Genomic DNA, 22,469 nt, shown 5'->3' on the forward strand with positions numbered 1-22,469 from the left:
GAAGAACACCAAGCTAATCCCATAGCAAGCAGATGGAAAGAAACAACAAATATCAGAGCAAAAATAAATCAAATCAAGAATAAAAACAATAGAGAGCATTAACAAAACCATAAGTTGTTTCTTTAGCAAGATCAATAAAATTGATAAACTCTTAACTTGACTGACAGAGAGAAGACAGAAGCAAATTTTAAAAATCAGAAGTGAGAGGGGGAACATTACTATAGACCCCATAGAAATAAAAAGGATCATAGCAAACAAGATATTGTGAACTGTATGCAAACAAATTAGACAACCTAGATGAAATGAAAAAATTTCTAGAAACACACAATCTGTACTGACTCTAGAAGAAAAAGATCTCAACAGATCAATTACAAAACATTGAATTTGTCATCAAAAACCTCCCAACAAAGAAAATCCCAGGATGAGATGGATACACAGGTGGATTCTACCAATTATTCCAAGAAGAATTAATACAATCCTCTTCAAACTCTTCCAAAAAACGGAGGACGAGGGAACACTACTTAACTCATTCTATGAGGTCAACACCACCCTAATAGCAGATCCAGATAAAGATACTACAAGAAAAGAAAATTACTGACCAATTTCTCTTATAATTATGGATTCAAACAATCTTCAACAAAATATTTGCAAATCAAATCCAACTGAACATTAAAGGATTTATGCACCATGATCAAATGGATTTTATGCCAGGTATGGAAGGGTGGTTCAACATAAGAAATGAATTAATGTAATACAACAGATTAACAAATACAAAGGATAAAACCAAATGATCATTTAAATTGAGAGAAAAGGCATTTGACAAAATCCAGCATCCTTTCTTGAAAAAAGAATCTCTTAGAAAAATAGGAATGGTAGAAAACTTCCTCAACATGCTAAAATGCATATAGGAAAAGTGCACAGCTAATATCCTCCTTAATGCTGCATGACTGAAAACTTTCCCTCTAAGATCTGAAACAAGACAAGGATACTCACTGTCAACTTTGGTAGTTAATCTACCAGCAGTTCTAGCTGGAACAGTTAGGCAAGAAAAGAAATACAAGGTATCCAAATCGGAAAATAAGAAGTAAAACCTTCCCTATTTGTCAATGACATGATCCTATGTATAGAAAGTATAAAAAAATTTACAACAAAGCTACCAAAACTAATGAACAAATTCAGGAAAGTAGCAGGATACAAGATCAAAACACAAAATAGTAATGTTTTTATATATGAGTATTGAGTAATTTGAGGAGGAAATCAAGAAAAAAATCCATTTACAACAGCAACTAAAAGAAAAGGAATAAATAAAACCAAGGATGTAAAGGACCTGTATACAGAACACTACAAAACATTGCTAAAAGAAATGAAAAAAGACCTACATAAATGGATATGCTGTGTTCATGGATTAGAAGATTAACTATCATTAAGATGTCTGTTCTACCCAAATTGTTTTGCAGATTCAAGGCAATCCCAGTGACAATTCTAGCAGCCTTCTTTGCAGAAATGTAAAAGCTAATTATATAATTTATTTTGGAGGATAAGGGGCCTCAAATACCTAAAATCACCCTGAAAAGAAGAACGAAGCTGAAGAACGCATACTTCCTGACTATTACAAAGCTATAGTGGGCAAAACAGCAAGGTACTGGCATCAGAACAGATGCATAGACCAATGGAATTGATACATAAAATAAATACATAGGTCCTTGCATCTATGGCCAATTGATTTTTGACAAGGCTGACAAGTCCATTCAATTGGGAAAGCCAGCCCCAGAGAGGAGCCCCCACAGGAACAGAGGCTGAAAGCAATGGAGTTCAGGAGCAAGGGATGAGCAGATGCCAGCTACATGCTTTTCCAGTTGACAGAGGTGTTCCAGAGACATCAGCCTTCCTTAAATTAAGGTTTCTTTCCCTGGATGCCTTATTTTGGACAATTTTATGGGCTTAGAACTGTAAACTTGTAACTTATTAAATTCCCCTTTTTAAAAGCTGTTCCAGTTTTGGTATATAGCATTCTGGCAGCTTGCAAATGAACACAGGTAGGAATTGAAGGAAACTTCCTCTATATAATAAAGGGCATATACAAAAACCCAAAGCCAGCATCATACACAATGGTGAGAGACTGAAAGCTATCCTGTTAAGATTGGGAATGAGACAAGGATCTCTTCCATCACCACTATTATTCAACATTTTACTAGAAGGTCTAGTTAGAGCAGTCAGGAAGGGAAAATAAATAAAAGGCATCCAAATCTGAAAGAAAAAAGTAAAACTTTAATTATTTGCAGATGACATGATATTATACTTGGAAAATCCTGAGAAATTTATGACAAAGCTTCTTGAGCTAATAAATTCAGCAAAGTGGCAGGGTAAAATACTATTATGTGCAAAAATCAGTACTGTTTCTATACATAAGAAATGACCTAACTGAGGAGATAATTAAGTAAAAAAAAATCCCATTCAAAACAGCAATTAAAAGAATCAAGTATCTAGGAATAAACTCAACCAGGGATGCAAAGGACCTGTACATAGAAAACTACAAAACATTGCAAAAGAAATAAAAGAAGATTGAAATAGGTGGAAAGACTTTCCATGCTCATGGATAGGAAGCTTAAATGTATTTAAGATGTCAATTCTACCCAAATTGATCCACAGATTCAACACATACCAATAAAAAATTCGAACAACCTTCTTTGAAGACTTGGAAAAGCTAGTTATCAAATTCATTAGGAAGGGAAAGAGACCTCGAATAGCTAAAGATATCCTAAAAAAGAATGAAGTGGAAGGATTAACACTTCCTGATTTTAAAGTTTATTATAAAACCATAGTGGTCAAACAACATGGTACTGGCACACAGATAAAAGTATTCACCAAAGAAATCAAATCAAGAGTGGGGAGCTAGGCCACCAAATCTGTGGTCAATTGATCTTTGACAAGACCCCCGAATCCACTGACCTGAGACAGAATAGACTTTCCAATAAATGAGTACAGGAAAACTGGATATCAATAGCCAAAAGAATGAAAGAGGACCCTCATTACACTCTATACAAAAATAACTCAAAGTGGATCAAAGACCTAAATATAAGAGCAACATAAAACTCCTAAAAGAAAATATAAGGAAATATCTTTAATACCTAGTGATAGGAGGTAGCTTCTTAAACTTCATGCCCAAAGTACAAGCAACAAAAGAAAAAAATGGGAACTCCTCAAAATCAAATGCTTCTGAGCCTCAAAGGACTTTGTTAAAAAGCTGAAGAGAGGGCCACGGTGGCTCAGCAGGTAAGAGTGCTTGCCTGTCATGCCCGAGGACCTGGGTTCGATTCCTGGTGCCTGCCCATGTAAAAAAGAAAAAAAGAAGAAAAAAAAGCTGAAGAGGCAACCAACTCAATGGGAAAAAATATTTGGAAAGCACATATTGGATAAAAGTTTGATATCCTGCATACATAAAGAAATCATATAACAACAACAAAAGAGCAAATAACCCAATTATAAAATGGGTTAAAGTTAAGAACAGATATTTTTCTGAAGAACAAATACAAATGGCTAAAAAGCACAAGAAGAGATGCTCATCTTCATTAGCTATAAGGCAGATGCCAATCAAGATGGCAATGAGATATCACTTAAAAGCTATGAGTGGCTACTATTAAAAAGGAAACTACAAATGTTGAAGAAGATGTGGAGAAACTGGAACATTTATTCACTTCTGGTGGGAATGTATTCACTTCTGCTATGGAATATGGTTTGATGATTCCTCAGAAAACTAAACACAGAGTTACCATACACCCTTGCAATACCACTACTTGGTATATACCTAGAAGAGCTGAAAGCAGTGATACAAACAGACATTTTTTACACCGATGTTCATAGAAACATTATTCACAATGCCAAAAGATGGAAACAATCCAAGTGCCCATCAACAGATGAGTGGATAAACAAAATATATATAGCAGTAAGACAAAATGATGTCCTGAAGCATATGACAACATGGACGAACCCTGAGGACATAATGCTGAGTGAAATAAACTGGATGCAAAAGTACAGATACTGTATTTTGCTCTTAGGACCTTGGTAAAGGTTAAGTCAGAGGCTTATAACGTAGAATATAGGGGACCTAAAGATACATGGAAGCTAGAGATGGATGAACAGTTATCTAATGAGGTTGAACTTATATGTAAGGGAATGGATAGAAGTGATGGCACTTCATTAATGGGTCTATAAATAATATTGCCATATTGAAGGTGAACATGATTTAAAGGGGTTGTATATCCATAAATCCCAGCAATTAACACTACAGATATAGAGTTCTCGCATGAACTACTTTAAAGGTATGAATCTTGTACAAAGAGTCAGTAACAGAGAAGTATAGGGGAAAACTAGTATTGCATGCTATGGCCTATATTTAGCAGGAAGACTTCAACAGGACCACAGCAATACCAGGGGTAAATAATTGGAGGAAGGGAAGATAAAAGGTACGGGTAGGTTTGGATTTTCTATTTGGTGAAGGTGTGTTCATTAGTTATTTTTCTCTTGGGAGCGATGAATTGAGAGTGTTAATGATTGTTCATAGCTTGTTTACTTTGGTCACTACCATGATGTCCAATGGAAGGAGGTGGCTGAAGGATACACTGACTGAGAAGCAGAAAGGTGAACTGTGATGTTTACATATAATAGAATATCGTGTAGCTACAGAAAGGAACAAAGTTGTGAGGCATGTGATGAGATGAATGAACTTTGGGGGACATTATGTGGTACAAAACAAGCCAGAAACGAAACAACAAATATTGTATGATCTCTTTTAGAAAATACTTACAAGAAAATTGAGGCCCAGGTTGTAAGATCTTATAGCAGTTACTTTTAGTCTGGAGCTGTAAATGTTATTTCTAGATTTTGAGAGGCTGTAATATTGCATATAACCTGGTATTTCCCTGGAACTTTGGGTACCTTTGTGATACCAAAAACTCAGAATTTCAGTTCCGTAGCTTTGAAAGTCAGCATTGCTACATACAACAATTGTAAGAGACTAAGGTAAATCAGAATACAGGGTAAAGCATGATATTATCTGTATTTTAGAGCTTTACCTACTACATGAGACCAAAGGAAGGGAGGTTTATTTTCTCCAAAACCTAAATTTTTGGTAGCACATAATCTAACTCAACTTGTCTGTATAGCTCATTTAAACAATCCAAACACATGAAGCCCAGAAAGTGAATGAGGGCTTGTAATTCTGTCTAGCTTAGTATAATACCCAGATATACCCCAGAGTATTTGGGGTAGATAATTAAAAAGTATCTGCAGGACTTCCTGGAAGATGGCGGCTTAGTAAGACGCGCGGATCTTAGTTTCTTCTCCAGGACACCTACTAGGGGAGTAGAAACGATACAGAAAGCGCCCAAAGCCACAACAGAGATAAAAAAGACAGCGTACCCCATCCTGGAACGGCTGGCTGGCTGACAGAAGCAGCTCGGGTGAGATCGCCGAGGTGCGTGGGCCTTACCGGGCGGGGTGGCAAGCGGCCGGAGTTACTCCCTTCCCCCTTCCCGGGCCAGCTGGGAGAATTGGAGAGGTGGTCCCCTGAAACCAAGGCAACTGGCGCCCACACCACGCGCAGCCCCCGGACCAACTGAGAGAATTGGATTGGAAACCCCCAGGCCGCGGAGAACGGTGACCCCGTGACTCCCGGGGAACGTGCACTCTCTCGGGCAGGCCGCTGCCGCTGGCGCCCTCCCGCCACGCTTGTTGCCCAGGGCCGACTAGGAAATTCGGACGGGCTCTTTCCCTGGCTGCAGCGACCAGCAACCCTCCCTGCGTTCGGACCCCGGGCCGGCTCAAGCCGCTTCGGCTAGCGAACCCCCAGGACGGCGAGAGTTTTCCAAAGTTTAAGGTCCCACAGCACCTTTTACTGGTGGGACCCGCAGACAAACGTGTGCCACGAGCGCCACCTACTGGGCAGGATAAGAAAAACAGAACCCAGAGATTTCACAGAAAAATATTACAACCTTGCTGGGTCCAACACCAAGAGAAATCTGAATAAATGCCCAGACGCCAGCAGCAGAAGATAACTGTCCACGCTCAAAAGATTGAGAATATGGCTCAGTCAAAGGAACAAACCAATAGCTCAAATGAGACACAAGAGCTGAGACAACTAATGCTGAATATACGAACAGAAATGGAAAACCTCTTCAAAAATGAAATCGATAAATTGAGGGAGGACATGAAGAAGACATGGGCTGAACATAAAGAAGAAATAGAAAAACTGAAAAAACAAATCGCAGAACTTATGGAAGTGAAGGATAAAGTAGCAAACATAGAAAAAATAATGGATAGCTACAATGATAGATTTAAAGAGACAGAAGATAGAATTAGTGATTTGGAGGATGGAACATCTGAATTCCAAAAAGAAACAGAAACTATAGGGAAAAGAATGGAAAAATTTGAACAGGGTATCAGGGAACTCAAGGACAATATGAACCGCACAAATATACGTGTTGTGGGTGTCCCAGAAGGAGAAGAGAAGGGAAAAGGAGGAGAAAAACTAATGGAAGAAATTATCACTGAAAATTTCCCAACTCTTATGAAAGACCTAAAATTACAGATCCAAGAAGTGCAGCGCACCCCAAAGAGATTAGACCCAAATAGGCGTTCTCCAAGACACTTACTAGTTAGAATGTCAGAGGTCAAAGAGAAAGAGAAGATCTTGAAAGCAGCAAGAGAAAAACAATCCATTACATACAAGGGAAACCCAATAAGACTTTGTGTAGATTTCTCAGCAGAAACCATGGAAGCTAGAAGACAGTGGGATGATATATTTAAAATACTAAAAGAGAAAAACTGCCAACCAAGACTCCTATATCCAGCAAAATTATCCTTCAAAAATGAGGGAGAAATTAAAACATTCTCAGACAAAAAGTCACTGAAAGAATTTGTGACCAAGAGACCAGCTCTGCAAGAAATACTAAAGGGAGCACTAGAGTCAGATACAAAAAGACAGAAGAGAGAGATATGGAAAAGAGTGTAGAAAGAAGGAAAATCAGATATGATATATATAATACAAAAGGCAAAATGTTAGAGGAAAATATTATCCAAACAGTAATAACACTAAATGTCAATGGACTGAATTCCCCAATCAAAAGACATAGATTGGCAGAATGGATTAAAAAACAGGATCCTTCGATATGCTGTCTACAGGAAACACATCTTAGACCCAAAGATAAACATAGGTTGAAAGTGAAAGGTTGGGAAAAGATATTTCATGCAAATAACAACCAGAAAAGAGCAGGAGTGGCTATACTAATATCCAACAAATTAGACTTCAAATGTAAAACAGTTAAAAGAGACAAAGAAGGACACTATATACTAATAAAAGGAACAATTAAACAAGAAGACATAACAATCATAAATATTTACGCACCGAATCAGAATGCCCCAAAATACGTGAGGAATATACTGCAAACACTGAAAAGGGAAATAGACTCATATACCATAATAGTTGGAGACTTCAACTCACCACTCTCATCAAGGGACAGAACATCTAGACAGAGGATCAACAAAGAAATAGAGAATCTGAATATTACTATAAATGAACTAGACTTAATAGAAATTTATAGGACATTACATCCCACAACAGCAGGATACACCTTTTTCTCAAGTGCTCATGGATCATTCTCAAAGATAGACCATATGCTGGGTCACAAAGCAAGTCTTAACAAATTTAAAAAGATTGAAATCTTACACAACACTTTCTCGGACCATAAAGGAATGATGTTGGAAATCAATAATAGGCAGAGTGTCAGAAAATTCACAAATACGTGGAGGCTCAACAACACACTCCTAAACAACGACTGGGTCAAAGAAGAAATTGCAAGAGAAATTAGCAAATACCTCGAGGCGAATGAAAATGAAAACACAACATATCAAAACTTATGGGACGCAGCAAAGGCAGTGCTAAGAGGGAAATTTATTGCTCTAAATGCCTATATCAGAAAAGAAGAAAAGGCAAAAATTCAGGAATTAACTATCCATTTGGAAGAACTGGAGAAAGAACAGCAAGCTAACCCCAAAGCAAGCAAAAGGAAAGAAATAACAAAGATTAGAGCACAAATAAATGAAATTGAAAACAATAGAGAAAATCAATAAGGCCAGAAGTTGGTTCTATGAGAAAATCAATAAGATTGATGGGCCCTTAGCAAGATTGACAAAAAGAAGAAGAGAGAGGATGCAAATAAATAAGATCAGAAATGGAAGAGGAGACATAACTACTGACCTCACAGAAATAAAGGAGGTAATAACAGGATACTATGAACAACTTTACGCTAATAAATACAACAATTTAGAGGAAATGGATGGGTTCCTGGAAAGACATTGTTCTAGTTTGCTAGCTGCCGGAATGCAATATACCAGAAACGGAATGGCTTTTAAAAGGGGAAATTTAATGAGTTGCTAGTTTACAGTTCTAAGGCCGAGAAAATGTCCCAATTAAAACAAGTCTATAGAAATGTCCAATCAAAGGCATCCAGGGAAAGATACCTTGGTTCAAGAAGGCCGATGAAGTTCAGGGTTTCTCTCTCATCTGGAAAGGCACACGGTGAACACGGTCAGGGCTCCTCTCTCAACTGGAAGGGCACATGGCAAATACAGCATCATCTGCTAGCTTTCTCTCCCGGCTTCCTATTTCATGAAGCTCCCTGGGAGGCACTTTCCTTCTCCATCTCCAAAGGTCGCTGGCTGGTGGACTCTCTGCTTCGTGGTGCTGCAGCATTCTCTGCTCTCTCCGAGTCTCTCTGAGTCTCCAAAATATTTCCTCTTTTATAGGACTCCAGTAAACCAATCAAGACCCACTCAAATGGGTGGAGACATGTCATCCCCTAATCCAGTTTAACAACCGTTCTTAACTAAATCACATCAGCTAGGGAGATGATCTCATTACAGTTTCAAATATACAGTACTGAGTAGGGATTATTCTACCTTTAAGTAATGAGATTTATATTAAAACATGGCTTTCTTAGGGGGCATATATCCTTTCAAACCAGCACATTCCACCCTCTGGCCCCTAAAAAAGACATGTTTTTCCCATATACAAAATACATTAATTTCATAACAATATCAGATATCCTTAAACCTTTCAGTAGCAATACAAACAAAGTATCAAGTTAGAGACAGTATAGAATCTCATCAAATCAGTTACAGGCATGGTCTGTCCTAAGGCAAAATTCTCTCCATTTACTCTGGACCTTTGAAAACTCATAACAAGTTATTTGCTGCCAACATATAAAGGAGGAACATTCGTAGGATACATGTACACATTTCCATAGGGAGGAAGGAACACAGGGGTCACTGGACCCATACAGTTTCGAAAACCTGCAGGGCAAAGTCCATTAGATTTCAAAGTCTGAGACTCATTTATCCTCAGGGCTTTAGAAAGTGGCAGTCCCACCCTTTCCAAATGCCTACGCCTGCCTCTCTCTGAATGCAACCTTGGGGGATATTGGGGAGACCACCTTTCTCTCGGCTCCACCCTTCTCCAAGCATTGGGGCCGCACCCGGGCTCTCTGCCATCTACGGGGCACACGCTCAACCCCTCCATGTGGTGGCAGCCAGGCTCCCCCCAAACCCCAAGGAATGTGCTTCACCTTCTCCAAGGCCTGAGGCGGCATGACTCTTCCACTGCAACGAGGTGGAAGGCCCATTCTCTGCCTTTGGGGCAAACTCACCCTCTCCACGGGCTTGGGTGGGTCCACTCTCCTGGCCCGAGGCTTCTTGACTTCAGACCTCAGCCTCCATGGTTTTGCCTCTGAAGTTATTTTTCCTCCAATGTGTCCCTTCTCTGAACCCCTGAGTCCAGACTGGCAGCAGCTCTGTTTATACAGGTCCCACAGCACTCTCGTTGGCTTTCTATGCAGTAGCCTTGGATCATGCCCATCAGACATAAGGAGTTTCCACAAATCTTTCCTGGATAACTCCATGTCCGATCCTGACTTTCTCTGAAATGGCTGGCTGGTTCCACATTTGGTTAAATCCACACTCAGGGCACTATACTCTGGAGTCTCCCTTTCTGTAGGCCCAGAATTTTCCAGGACCTCAATTTCTAGTTTCTTTTTACTCAAGAGTTCAGTTCTCAGCTTATCTCTTTCCTTTCGCATTTCACTATAAGCTGTGAGGAGAAACCAGGCTGCACTTTCAACACTTAATTTGGAGATCTCTTCTGCTAAATATACAAGTTCATGGCTTTTACAATCTGCCTTCCAGCCAAAGCCACGAGTCAATTTTGCCAGATTATCTGCCATTTTAAAACAAGGCTCACTTTCCTTCCAGTCTACAATAACACGTGCTTCATTTCTGTCTAGGGCCTCATCAGAGGTATCTTTAGAGTCCACATTTCTCCCAACAGTCTCTCCAAAGCATTCTAGGCCTTCTCTATCAAGCTTCTCACAACTCCTCCAGATTCTTCCCCTTATCCAATTAAAAAGCCGTTCCAACATGTTTGGTATTTGCAAACTGTAGCAGCAGCACCCCACTCCTGGTACCAAAATCTGTTCTAGTTTGCTAGCTGCCGGAATGCAATATACCAGAAACGGAATGGCTTTTAAAAGGGGAAATTTAATGAGTTGCTAGTTTACAGTTCTAAGGCCGAGAAAATGTCCCAATTAAAACAAGTCTATAGAAATGTCCAATCAAAGGCATCCAGGGAAAGATACCTTGGTTCAAGAAGGCCGATGAAGTTCAGGGTTTCTCTCTCATCTGGAAAGGCACACGGTGAACACGGTCAGGGCTCCTCTCTCAACTGGAAGGGCACATGGCAAATACAGCATCATCTGCTAGCTTTCTCTCCCGGCTTCCTATTTCATGAAGCTCCCTGGGAGGCACTTTCCTTCTCCATCTCCAAAGGTCGCTGGCTGGTGGACTCTCTGCTTCGTGGTGCTGCAGCATTCTCTGCTCTCTCCGAGTCTCTCTGAGTCTCCAAAATATTTCCTCTTTTATAGGACTCCAGTAAACCAATCAAGACCCACTCAAATGGGTGGAGACATGTCATCCCCTAATCCAGTTTAACAACCGTTCTTAACTAAATCACATCAGCTAGGGAGATGATCTCATTACAGTTTCAAATATACAGTACTGAGTAGGGATTATTCTACCTTTAAGTAATGAGATTTATATTAAAACATGGCTTTCTTAGGGGGCATATATCCTTTCAAACCAGCACAGACATGAACAACCAACTTTGACTCAAGAAGACATAGATGACCTCAACAAACCAATCACAAGTAAAGAAATTGAATTAGTCATTCAAAAGCTTCCTAAAAAGAAAAGTCCAGGACCAGATGGCTTCACATGTGAATTCTACCAAACGTTCCAGAAAGAATTAGTACCAATTCTCTTCAAACTCTTCAAAAAAATCGAAGTGGAGGGAAAACTACCTAATTCATTCTATGAAGCCAACATCACCCTCATACCAAAACCAGGCAAAGATATTACAAAAAAAGAAAACTACAGACCAATCTCTCTAATGAATACAGATGCAAAAATCCTCAATAAAATTCTAGCAAATCGTATCCAACAACACATTAAAAGAATTATACATCATGACCAAGTAGGATTCATCCCAGGTATGCAAGGATGGTTCAACATAAGAAAATCAATTAATGTAATACACCATATCAACAAATCAAAGCAGAAAAATCACATGATCATCTCAATTGATGCAGAGAAGGCATTCGACAAGATTCAACATCCTTTCCTGTTGAAAACACTTCAAAAGATAGGAATACAAGGGAACTTCCTTAAAATGATAGAGGGAATATATGAAAAACCCACAGCTAATATCATCCTCAATGGGGAAAAATTGAAAACTTTCCCCCTAAGATCAGGAACAAGACAAGGATGTCCACTATCACCACTATTATTCAACATTGTGTTGGAGGTTCTAGCCAGAGCAATTAGACAAGAAAAAGAAATACAAGGCATCAAAATTGGAAAGGAAGAAGTAAAACTATCACTGTTTGCAGACGATATGATACTATACGTCGAAAACCCGGAAAAATCCACAACTAAACTACTAGAGCTAATAAATGAGTACAGCAAAGTAGCAGGTTACAAGATCAACATTCAAAAATCTGTAGCATTTCTATACACTAGTAATGAACAAGCTGAGGGGGAAATCAAGAAACAAATCCCATTTACAATTGCAACTAAAAGAATAAAATACCTAGGAATAAATTTAACTAAAGAGACAAAAAACCTATATAAAGAAAACTACAAAAAACTGCTAAAAGAAATCACAGAAGACCTAAATAGATGGAAGGGCATACCGTGTTCATGGATTGGAAGACTAAATATAGTTAAGATGTCAATCCTACCTAAATTGATTTACAGATTCAATGCAATACCAATCAAAATCCCAACAACTTATTTTTCAGAAATAGAAAAACCAATAAGCAAATTTATCTGGAAGGGCAGGGTGCCCCGAATTGCTAAAAACATCTTGAGGAAAAAAAACGAAGCTGGAGGTCTCGCGCTGCCTGACTTTAAGGCATATTATGAAGCCACAGTGGTCAAAACAGCATGGTATTGGCATAAAGATAGATATATCGACCAATGGAATCGAATAGAGTGCTCAGATATAGACCCTCTCATCTATGGACATTTGATCTTTGATAAGGCAGTCAAGCCAACTCACCTGGGACAGAGCAGTCTCTTCAATAAATGGTGCCTAGAGAACTGGATATCCATATGCAAAAGAATGAAAAAAGACCCATCTCTCACACCCTATACAAAAGTTAACTCAAAATGGATCAAAGATCTAAACATTAGGTCTAAGACCATAAAACAGTTAGAGGAAAATGTTGGGAGATATCTTATGGATCTTACAACTGGAGGCGGTTTTATGGACCTTAAACCTAAAGCAAGAGCACTGAAGAAGGAAATAAATAAATGGGAACTCCTCAAAATTAAACACTTTTGTGCATCAAAGAACTTCATCAAGAAAGTAGAAAGACAGCCTTCACAATGGGAGACAATATTTGGAAATGATATATCAGATAAAGGTCTAGTATCCAGAATTTATAAAGAGATTGTTCATCTCAACAACAAAAAGACATCCAACCCAATTACAAAATGGGAAAAAGACTTGAACAGACACCTCTCAGAAGAGGAAATACGGATGGCCAAGAGGCACATGAAGAGATGCTCAATGTCCCTGGCCATTAGAGAAATGCAAATCAAAACCACAATGAGATATCATCTCACACCCACCAGAATGACCATTATCAACAAAACAGAAAATGACAAGTGCTGGAGAGGATGCGGAGAAAGAGGCACACTTATCCACTGTTGGTGGGAATGTCAAAGGCTGCAACCACTGTGGAAGGCAGTTTGGCGGTTCCTCAAAAAGCTGAATATAGAATTGCCATACGACCCAGCAATACCATTGCTAGGTATCTACTCAAAGGACTTAAGGGCAAAGACACAAACGGACATTTGTACACCAATGTTTATAGCAGCATTATTTACAATTGCAAAGAGATGGAAACAGCCAAAATCTCCATCAACAGAAGAGTGGCTAAACAAACTGTGGTATATACATACGATGGAATATTATGCAGCTTTAAGACAAGATAAACTTATGAACCATGTAATAACATGGATGGACCTAGAGAATATTATGCTGAGTGAATCCAGCCAAAAACTAAAGGACAAATACTGTATGGTCCCACTGATGTGAACGGACATTCGAGAATAAACTTGAAATATGTCATTGGTAACAGAGTTCAGCAGGAGTTAGAAACAGGGTAAGACAATGGGTAATTGAAGCTGAAGGGATACAGACTGTGCAACAGGACTAGATACAAAAACTCAAAAATGGACAGCACAATAATACCTAATTGTAAAGTAATCATGTTAAAACACTGAATGAAGCTGCATCTGAGCTATAGGTTTTTGTTTTGTTTTGTTTTGTTTTGTTTTGATTTTACTATTATTACTTTTATTTTTTTCTCTATATTAACATTCTATATCTTTTTCGGTTATGTTGCTAGTTCTTCTAAACCAATGCAAATGTACTAAGAAATGATGATCATGCATCTATGTGATGATGTTAAGAATTAATGATTGCATGTGTCGAATGGTATGATCTCTAAATGTTGGGTTAATTTCTTTTTTTCCGTTAATTAAAAAAAAAAAAAAGAGAAGGGATAATTGGAAATGAAGGGATACAGACTGTACAACGGGACTGGATATAAAAACTCAGAAATGGACAGCACAATACTACCCAATCTAATGCAATTATGTTAAAACACTGAATGAAGCTGCATGTGAGGTATAGGTTTTTTGTTTTTGTTTTTTTTTTTGTTTTTTTTTTCTTTCTATTATTGTTTTAATTCATATTCTGTTGTCTTTTTATTTCTTTTTCTAAATCGATGCAAATGTACTAAGAAATGATGAATATGCAACTATGTGATGTTATTAAGAATTACTGATTGTACATGTAGATTGGAATGATTTCTAATTGTTTTGTTAATTCTTTTTTTAATTAATAAAAAAAAAAAACTCAGAACATTAAAAAGGGTTTAAAAAAAAAAAAAAAAAAGAAGACATGAGGAGGTGCAAGGGTAGTTCAGTGGCAGAATTCTCGCCTGCCATATGGGAGACCCGGGTCCGATTCCCAGTCCATGCACTTAACCTTGAGACAAACAAACAAACAAAAATTCAACAAATGGTGCTGCAATAATAGGTTACTCACATAGAAAAATAATGACACGTGACACCACCATACAGCATACACACACACACATACACACACACACACACACACACACACACACACACACACAAAAAAGTATCTGCAAAGTTCCTTCAGGGTCTGGAGAAAAACTATGGAACTATTAAACTTTATCACCAGGGAACCCTTGATACTTTCTCAAACATCAGGGATTCCCAAGTCAATTGGCCAAGCCCTTGATCTTTTAAGTTTTTTTCTTTATTGTGAAAAATAACATATATACAAAAAGTAATAAATTTCAAAGCATACTATTTGTAGAAAAGATTTCAGCTTTTGGTATGGGTTACAGTTCCACAATTTTAGATTTTTAACACAAGCTGCTCCAAGACACTGGAGACTTAAGGAAATATCAATAGGATGACTCAGCAGTCATATTCATTAGTTGAACCCTACCTTTCCTGTATAACTCCACCATCTCCTTTGATCTTTTTCCCAATCTTTAGGGTTATTTGGTTCATTCTATCTTTTTCATGTTGGAAGAGGCTGTCAATAATATGAGATGGGGGATGGAACTACTTCATGTTCTGGAGAAGCTGGCCCCTCTGGGTTTTGGGACCTATTCACCCTACAAGCCCATCTGGAGATGGTAGGTTTCTGGAAAGTAATCTTAATGCATGAAACTTTTGTAGAATCTCAAAGAGGGCATTAGATGTTCTTTAGGGTTAACAGGAATGGTTTTGGCTGGGCTTTGGAAAACTATGGTAGGTAGCAATGTCTAGCTGAAGCCTGTGTAAGAGTAGCCCCAGAGTAGCCTCTTGACTCTATTTGAACTCTCTCAGTCACTGATACCTTATTTGTTACACTTCTTTGCCCCCTTTTGGTCAGGATCCAAGCCCTTGATCTTGAGATTTGCTCTTATGAAACTCATTTCCGTACAGCAGAGGAGCTAAGCCTACCTATACTTATGCCTGAGAGTTACTTCCAGAGACCCTCTGTTGTTGCTCAGATGTGGCCTCTCTAAGCTCAACTCTGAAGTAAAATCATTACGCGCCCCTATGTGGGTCATGACCTCCAGGGGTGAAAGTCTCCCTGGCAATATGACATGATTAACAGGGACAAGCCTGGCCCCGGCACTATGGGATCGACAAATGTCTTTCTGACCAAAAGGGGGGACAGAAATGTAACAAAATAAGGTATCAGTGGCTAAGAGAGTTCAAATAGAGTCAAGAGGCTCTTCTGGAGGCTGCTCTTATGCAAGCTTCAGCTAATTGCCACAGTTTGCCAACCCCCAATCAACATCATTCCTATTAACACTAAAGAAAACCTAATGCTCTCTCTGAGATTCTACAAAAGTTTCATGCATTAAGATTACTTTCCAGAAACCTACCACCTCTAGATGGGTTCCCAGGCCAGATAAGTCCCAAAACCCAGAGGGGCCAGCCTCTCCAGAACATCAACTAGTTCTATCTCCCTTAACCCATATTGTCAACACCCCTTTCCAACATGAAAATGTTAAAATGGGCATAGCTCAAATACCCCTAAATATTGGGAGAAGGATCAAATGAGAACAAGTAATTAAAACAGAGAGGATAGGATTTAACAAATGAGTATGACTGCTAAATCATTAGATTGATATTTCTTTTAGACTCCAGTGTCTTGGAGCAGCTAAAAGGAAAAACCTAAAATTGTGAAATGCAACCCATACTAAACTTTTAAATCTGTTCTATAACTACTTGTTACAATATACTTTGAAATTTATTCCTTTTCTTTATATATGTTATATTTCACAATTAAAAGATGTTAAAAAAAAACAACATACCTGAATTCCTTTTTCACCCTGATTTCCTTTGTCTCCCTGCAAAACATTAAAAGGCAGTTAAATGTGTAACATAGTCTAGTACAATCTGTCTTCTTTCAAGTAAACATGTTTTCCTTCAACAGAAAAAATATAAGGTCTCATGCAAATCATGCAAATTCCACAAGTGGCTGCATACACAGAAACCAAAAGTCCTAACACAATGTTTAGGAAGAGAACTTAAAACCACATTATGGAAGATGACATTTTAACAGAACACTTTATTATTCTCAGACATTTGAAAGCAGATTTTTCTGCAATGTCTATTTTACCAGGAAGAAGAACATTTTTCTAATATTGATCACAGTTTTTGGATAAGCAAACAAATAAGACAGGACTAGTTTGATGGAATACGGTTTTCTGAAATCAACTATCCAAACTGAAAAATCTTCCATTGAGTGAATAGTAGCCACAAGTTTACTGAAAGCAATGGCAAGGCAAAACACAATATTTAAATGATAATTTTAGAAAACATAGGTGTCAAAATGAGCTCTTGTGGGAAAATTCATACTTCATAATGTTTCATATAATTTCTTTCCTAGAATGGACATTAGAGATCAACTATTACAATTCCCTAATTCTTACAATCAAACCATAGATCAGGAAAGGTGAGCCCTTGTCCCAAATCAGACTAGAATAGTGCTTACAAATTGCCTTTCAACTTCTAGCATGCTATCTAAACACAAAGTGAAATTTTGTATTTACAACAAAGAAAATGCAAATTTTCTTCTAAATGGCAAGTTTTAGAATAAGAAGACTCCATAAGTCTAACCATATATTCATAGTAGATTTATTTAATGGTCAATAAATGGTTAACCTTTAATTGCTGTGATGAGAGGTCCATGAGGGGTCATCTTTGTCTCAGCAAGTGCTACCTACTACTCATTAGAGCAAAAAAGTCAAGGATTGTACTGAGTATAATAATCTCAAGTAGGTAATAGATGAGTGATAGAAAAAATGGAATGGAAGAAAAGTTTTGAAACAGTAGAAGATGAAGTCATAAGAATATGTACCTTTTCCAGACTAAAAGCCAGCACATCTCCTAAAGAACTCTTGACTCACCTGATTGACTACAAAAGAATCTGAATACACAGAACATTACTTAATTGTACATTTATATTTTCTGAACTGCATACCTATTCCAAGGTCCTCATCGAGGAGACAATACCTATGCAGGGCCATGCAATATGTTGTAGCTATTAGAATGGAGATGAACACATCACACTCCCAACACGTTTGCTTATCAGTAAAAATATAACACGTCCTGTTATGCTATTCTCACAAATGCAAAACTTACACATATATGGCTGATTAAAAGTAAATTACATCTTCTAGGCAATACATACCTTTATACCTTGTATCCCAGGTAAACCCAGGAAGCCTGGTTCTCCTGGGGGACCCATTACACCTTGTTCTCCCTAGGTAGTAAAGAAATTCTGTAAAAATCAAAGGCCTACTGCTTATGAAACATACCACTGTTTTTATCTCTAGACTACATTTAAAATTTAGAATGGATGGTTCAAAAAGATGTTGACATTTAGAGTTATTGCTATAGAACTAATAGAAATTGAAAAGTTTATTGGTATTCCAGTGAGATTTTCCCTATCATTACTAGTTGAAAATTCTGATAGTATTTCATATTTCATTTGGTATTTCATTATAGCTTATAACTTAAATAAACAGTGAAGCAGTAATATATAGTAATAAACACAGATATTTCTGTTTTTGTTTACATAGTTAATTAAAATCCTCTCTTCCTCCTTGATACTGCTTTTTCCCATGTGTTACTTCAGAGTTTATTTTCATTTTTACAAAAATGATAAGTAAATAGAAGTAAAAAAATTATTGAAAAACCTCACTATACAATTTTTATTTTGTTATATATTTTCTCTCTAGTTCAAACTCACACATACCCACGTGTACAATTTTAGCTATTAAAATGTGCTCACTATGTTTGTATAACTTTATAATGAAATCTATTAATTTGTAAAATTCTAATGTCATAATATATTTTTATGACATGGTTCTTAATTACTGAACAGTATTCCACTGTATTGACTTACTATATCTAACATAAAATTCCTATTGTTAAACACCAGAGTTTTCACAATTTCTAATTTTATAAACAGTATTGAGATGAAATGTCCTTGTAGCTAAATTTTATGCATATTTCTATGTTCTCTCTTTGTACTTATGGGGTATTAGTCTTATTGAAATACATTCTTGAGCTGTTTTCAGTTCACGAGTGATCTTAAGTTCTCCTCTCACTTTAGATACTTCTCTATCATCCCACAGGGAATGTTTCCTTTCTGAAACAAAGGTTTTATAAAGCCTAAATAAGGAAATTCTCTGCAAGTGTTTACTGATGATGCATTGGCAATCGTTGGGATATATTTGTAGGAGATGAAGCGCGCTGAACATACTTCATGTTTTGCTTTGCTTTTTGACAATTGGTCTAAAACCCAACCACGCACACTAAAGACCACTTCCTTACAGAAAACACATTCTGTTTCCTTTGCTCTCTGTGTCCACTCCTGAGCTGTTAAATGTTACTCTAGATTTTTAAAAGCTGGAAGAGAATTTAAAATTCTATCAAAATAAACGCCGATCATTCATTTTGGAGGAAACCAATAAAAGCAGCTATGAGTTCCCCACATGGGTAATGGAAATCCCATCAGTCAGCAAACAAAGAAACAGCACCTATCGTGGGTGCCACACTCTGGAATTTTTTTTTTTTTTTTTTTTTTGGCGGGGTGGGATGCAAGGTCCTGGAATCGAACCTGGATCTCCTTGATTTTAATTATATAAGTGGTTATGTTCTCTGGGCAAGAGAGTATGTTCATATTAGCATACAAATTTCATCATCTCTAGAAAAATCAAGCCAAAGTTACAAATTATCCAAAAATCAGGAACAAAACCCCACATAGGCTTTTTCACTTCATGTACCTTAATTTTGAAATATAGGTCCTTAAGGTCACGTTTCATTTCTTAAGAGATGTAATGTGTTAATTTTATCATATAATGAGGAGAACTTACATTATAACTTCTTTGAAAATATTTCCAATTGCATCAAGAGCACAATTACCTTGAGCCCAGAAGCTCCAGCCATCCCTTGCTGTCCAGGTTCACCTTTACTCCCCTATAAATGCATCAAAAATTTTAATTTTAAAAAGTCATAGTATATCTGATACAAACTCTTAAGGGAAAGCACTTAAAATAATATTTATATTTCCAACTTTCCAATTGTTTGAAACATAGGCCCTCTATGTTAGGCCTATTTATTAAAAAACTATGTTTTAAACAAAGAAGCATCTTTTCAGATTTATAAAACTCTCTAAAAGCCATGTGCTTTTAGCCAGCTGCAGCTCCGTGCATAAGGGAAAAAATTCAGATCCTGAGAGACCAGCACTAATTCGCTAGGACTCCCTTTCACACAGGCTGGAGGCTCGTATTTCACCAGCATCTTCTTTGGATGTGGATCCCCATCATCACTGTCCTGTTTCCCTTGCTCACCTTCAACAGACACTTGTAGGAAAGAAAATCAGCTTCAAACGTGCAATGGCTATTTTGAAGAAGTATGAATCAGAAAGTGTGTCTTTTCTGTTCTTTTTCAGAATTCTAGTGCAAACCTTTTCTAACAGCTATAAACTTGGAGAACATAACTAAGTTGACAGAAGAAAGAATGTAACAGAGGGAAAGATTCGGAATGGACACAAAAAGAGAACAGGCCTGCTGACAAAGGTAACTGACAAAAGTCTATCATCAAACAGATCCAGGAGACACTTAAAAGGGTAGGGTAACGAGATCATTCAGAGCCAACATGGGTTTACTTATCGGTGAAGGAAATCAACTTCATTTTCATCTTTAAGTTTTCTAAGTTTCTCAAGGTGGGTGACATGTGAATTCAATATTTGGATTCAATTAGAGTATCTGATACATAACAGCATTATTGAAACACAGAACAATATATATATTGTTGTTCTTTATAATTTCTTTATAATTTCTAAAATAAATGATTCGTCTGAAGCTCTGAGAGGTAACAAGATTTTCCCAAGTATGATGTGATTACATCAATATATCCTAAAATCATTTAGAATATACATATATATATATATATACACACACACATATATGCATAACTGAACTATCATATGGTAAAGTAGGCTTATAAATAATCAGTAGCTATTAAAAAAAAAAGAGGTATTATAATTTAAATTTGAAGTTTCCTAAAGATATACCATGGCATTTCGGCTTCTTCCCTGTACCACATCAGAACTTCCATTAATGGTATAAAAGGCATAATCTACAAATATATACTCGACAAGACTGTTAGACATAAGCTAGTACAGAGGTCAGCAAACTATAGTCTTTAGGCTAAATTCCAGCCCAAAGTATGTTTTATATAAAGTTTGATAGGAACATAGGCCACACCCATACATTTATATATTGTCCTTGGATGCTTTAGCACTACAACAGCAGAATTCAGTGTTGTAAAGGAGTCTGTATAAGGTTTAAAGCTAAAATATTTATTATCTGGCCCTCTGCACAAAAAGTTTCCAACATTAAGCTAATGTACTGTGTAAAAAGGAGTTGAAATGCCTCATTGAAAAGATTACGTTTAATAGGTATAATTTTAACTGATCATTTTTTAACAAAATAATTGGACAAGATGAAGGAAACCAAACTATATAAGAATTCATGTAAAAATAAATAAAATTTGATGCTGGAAACAGTCACTTGCCTATATAGCCAAAACAAAAGAATCTAATTTGGATACTACAAATACATTGTTCTAAAAACTCTTAGGGAAAACCTAGTAGATTTAATTACCTCCAGTTCAGCATAAGCCAACAACGTGATGTGGCTAACAAAAAAAGCTGATGAAATCTTCAGCTGCAGTCTTAAGAATGAGAGCATCTGGAAGACCATCAGGGAACCCATTATATCCCAGTTGCTTAAGGGGTACATAACTACCCCCTATTTTCCTACAAAGGATCTTGAGAAAATGTGGGAAACCTTTACTTGGCAAACCTAGTGATTCAAAACCCTTGACCCTGGATCAAGCTTCCTCCTGCATCTGGAAAAGTGGTCCCCCCGATCTGATGAAAAGCCTCATGAGCAGGGAATTTGAAACAGGGAGGGAGATAGAGCAGGTCCTATCTGGGCCTATCGTTCTGATGGCCACAGGTCTTCCCAATACTGCAGCCAGTTAGCCCACATCCTAACAGGCATTTGTGTAAGGTTCAAGCTCTTTCAGTAACGAGTAGACTTGGAGTCATTCATTTCTCAAACTGTATGGAGTTTAATACCAACTTTTGGCACACCCACGGCTGCTAGGACTCACAATACTCCAAGGGTCCATAAAGATCCACCACATGTGGAAAAGAAGCTCGTTTTTCCTACTCATCGGGCTCTCATGACATTTCATCCTGTCTCTTTCTCTAAATACTTAGAAATTTAAAAGTGGAATACATCAAGTCATCTACTCATTTTGAATGCCAGGGTCTATTCCCCTGGGACAATGTCTAGTCAAAGGTTGAAAGCTTCCAAAACAGCAATTCCACCACTTCCTTCTGGAAGGATGTTCTAGATTGTACTTGCTCACTGGTTGGAAATAGTTTTCTGAGCCTAATTAGAAATTAGTTGATCCTCTGACTTACCAAACAAATACATAGTTCTCTTAGTGCAAGATGCTATGCACCTACAGAAAGGCAGTGGCCAAACCATAGCATTCATAGAATTTCAGTTCTCTCTTGAGAATAACCTAATTGACATCCTAAACATATTTGTCAAGCTTTGCTTGATACTGTTTTATCCTGAAAGTAAAGATACTCTCCTGACTTACCCACAGACCTGGCAGAGGAAATGCTTAATAAAACTTACTAAAATGCATATTACATATAAAGATTT

At 37.4% G+C, this 22,469-nt stretch overlaps 1 protein-coding gene across 2 annotated transcripts in view; it reads right to left on the reverse strand.

Annotated features, from left to right (window-relative positions):
• The window catches only part of COL21A1 (collagen type XXI alpha 1 chain), a 202,356-nt gene that overhangs the window by 12,915 nt on the left and 166,972 nt on the right, over positions 1-22,469 (reverse strand). For both annotated transcript variants that reach the window (XM_077162122.1, XM_077162121.1), the window contains 3 exons: positions 19,645-19,698; positions 17,906-17,977; positions 16,524-16,559 (listed from right to left, as the gene is read on the reverse strand). In XM_077162122.1, the coding sequence (XP_077018237.1) occupies positions 16,524-16,559; positions 17,906-17,977; positions 19,645-19,698 (162 nt within the window). The remainder of the gene's footprint in view (positions 1-16,523; positions 16,560-17,905; positions 17,978-19,644; positions 19,699-22,469) is intronic.

This window comes from Tamandua tetradactyla, chromosome 5 (genome assembly GCF_023851605.1).
Source record: "Tamandua tetradactyla isolate mTamTet1 chromosome 5, mTamTet1.pri, whole genome shotgun sequence".
Lineage (NCBI taxonomy): Eukaryota > Metazoa > Chordata > Mammalia > Pilosa > Myrmecophagidae > Tamandua > Tamandua tetradactyla.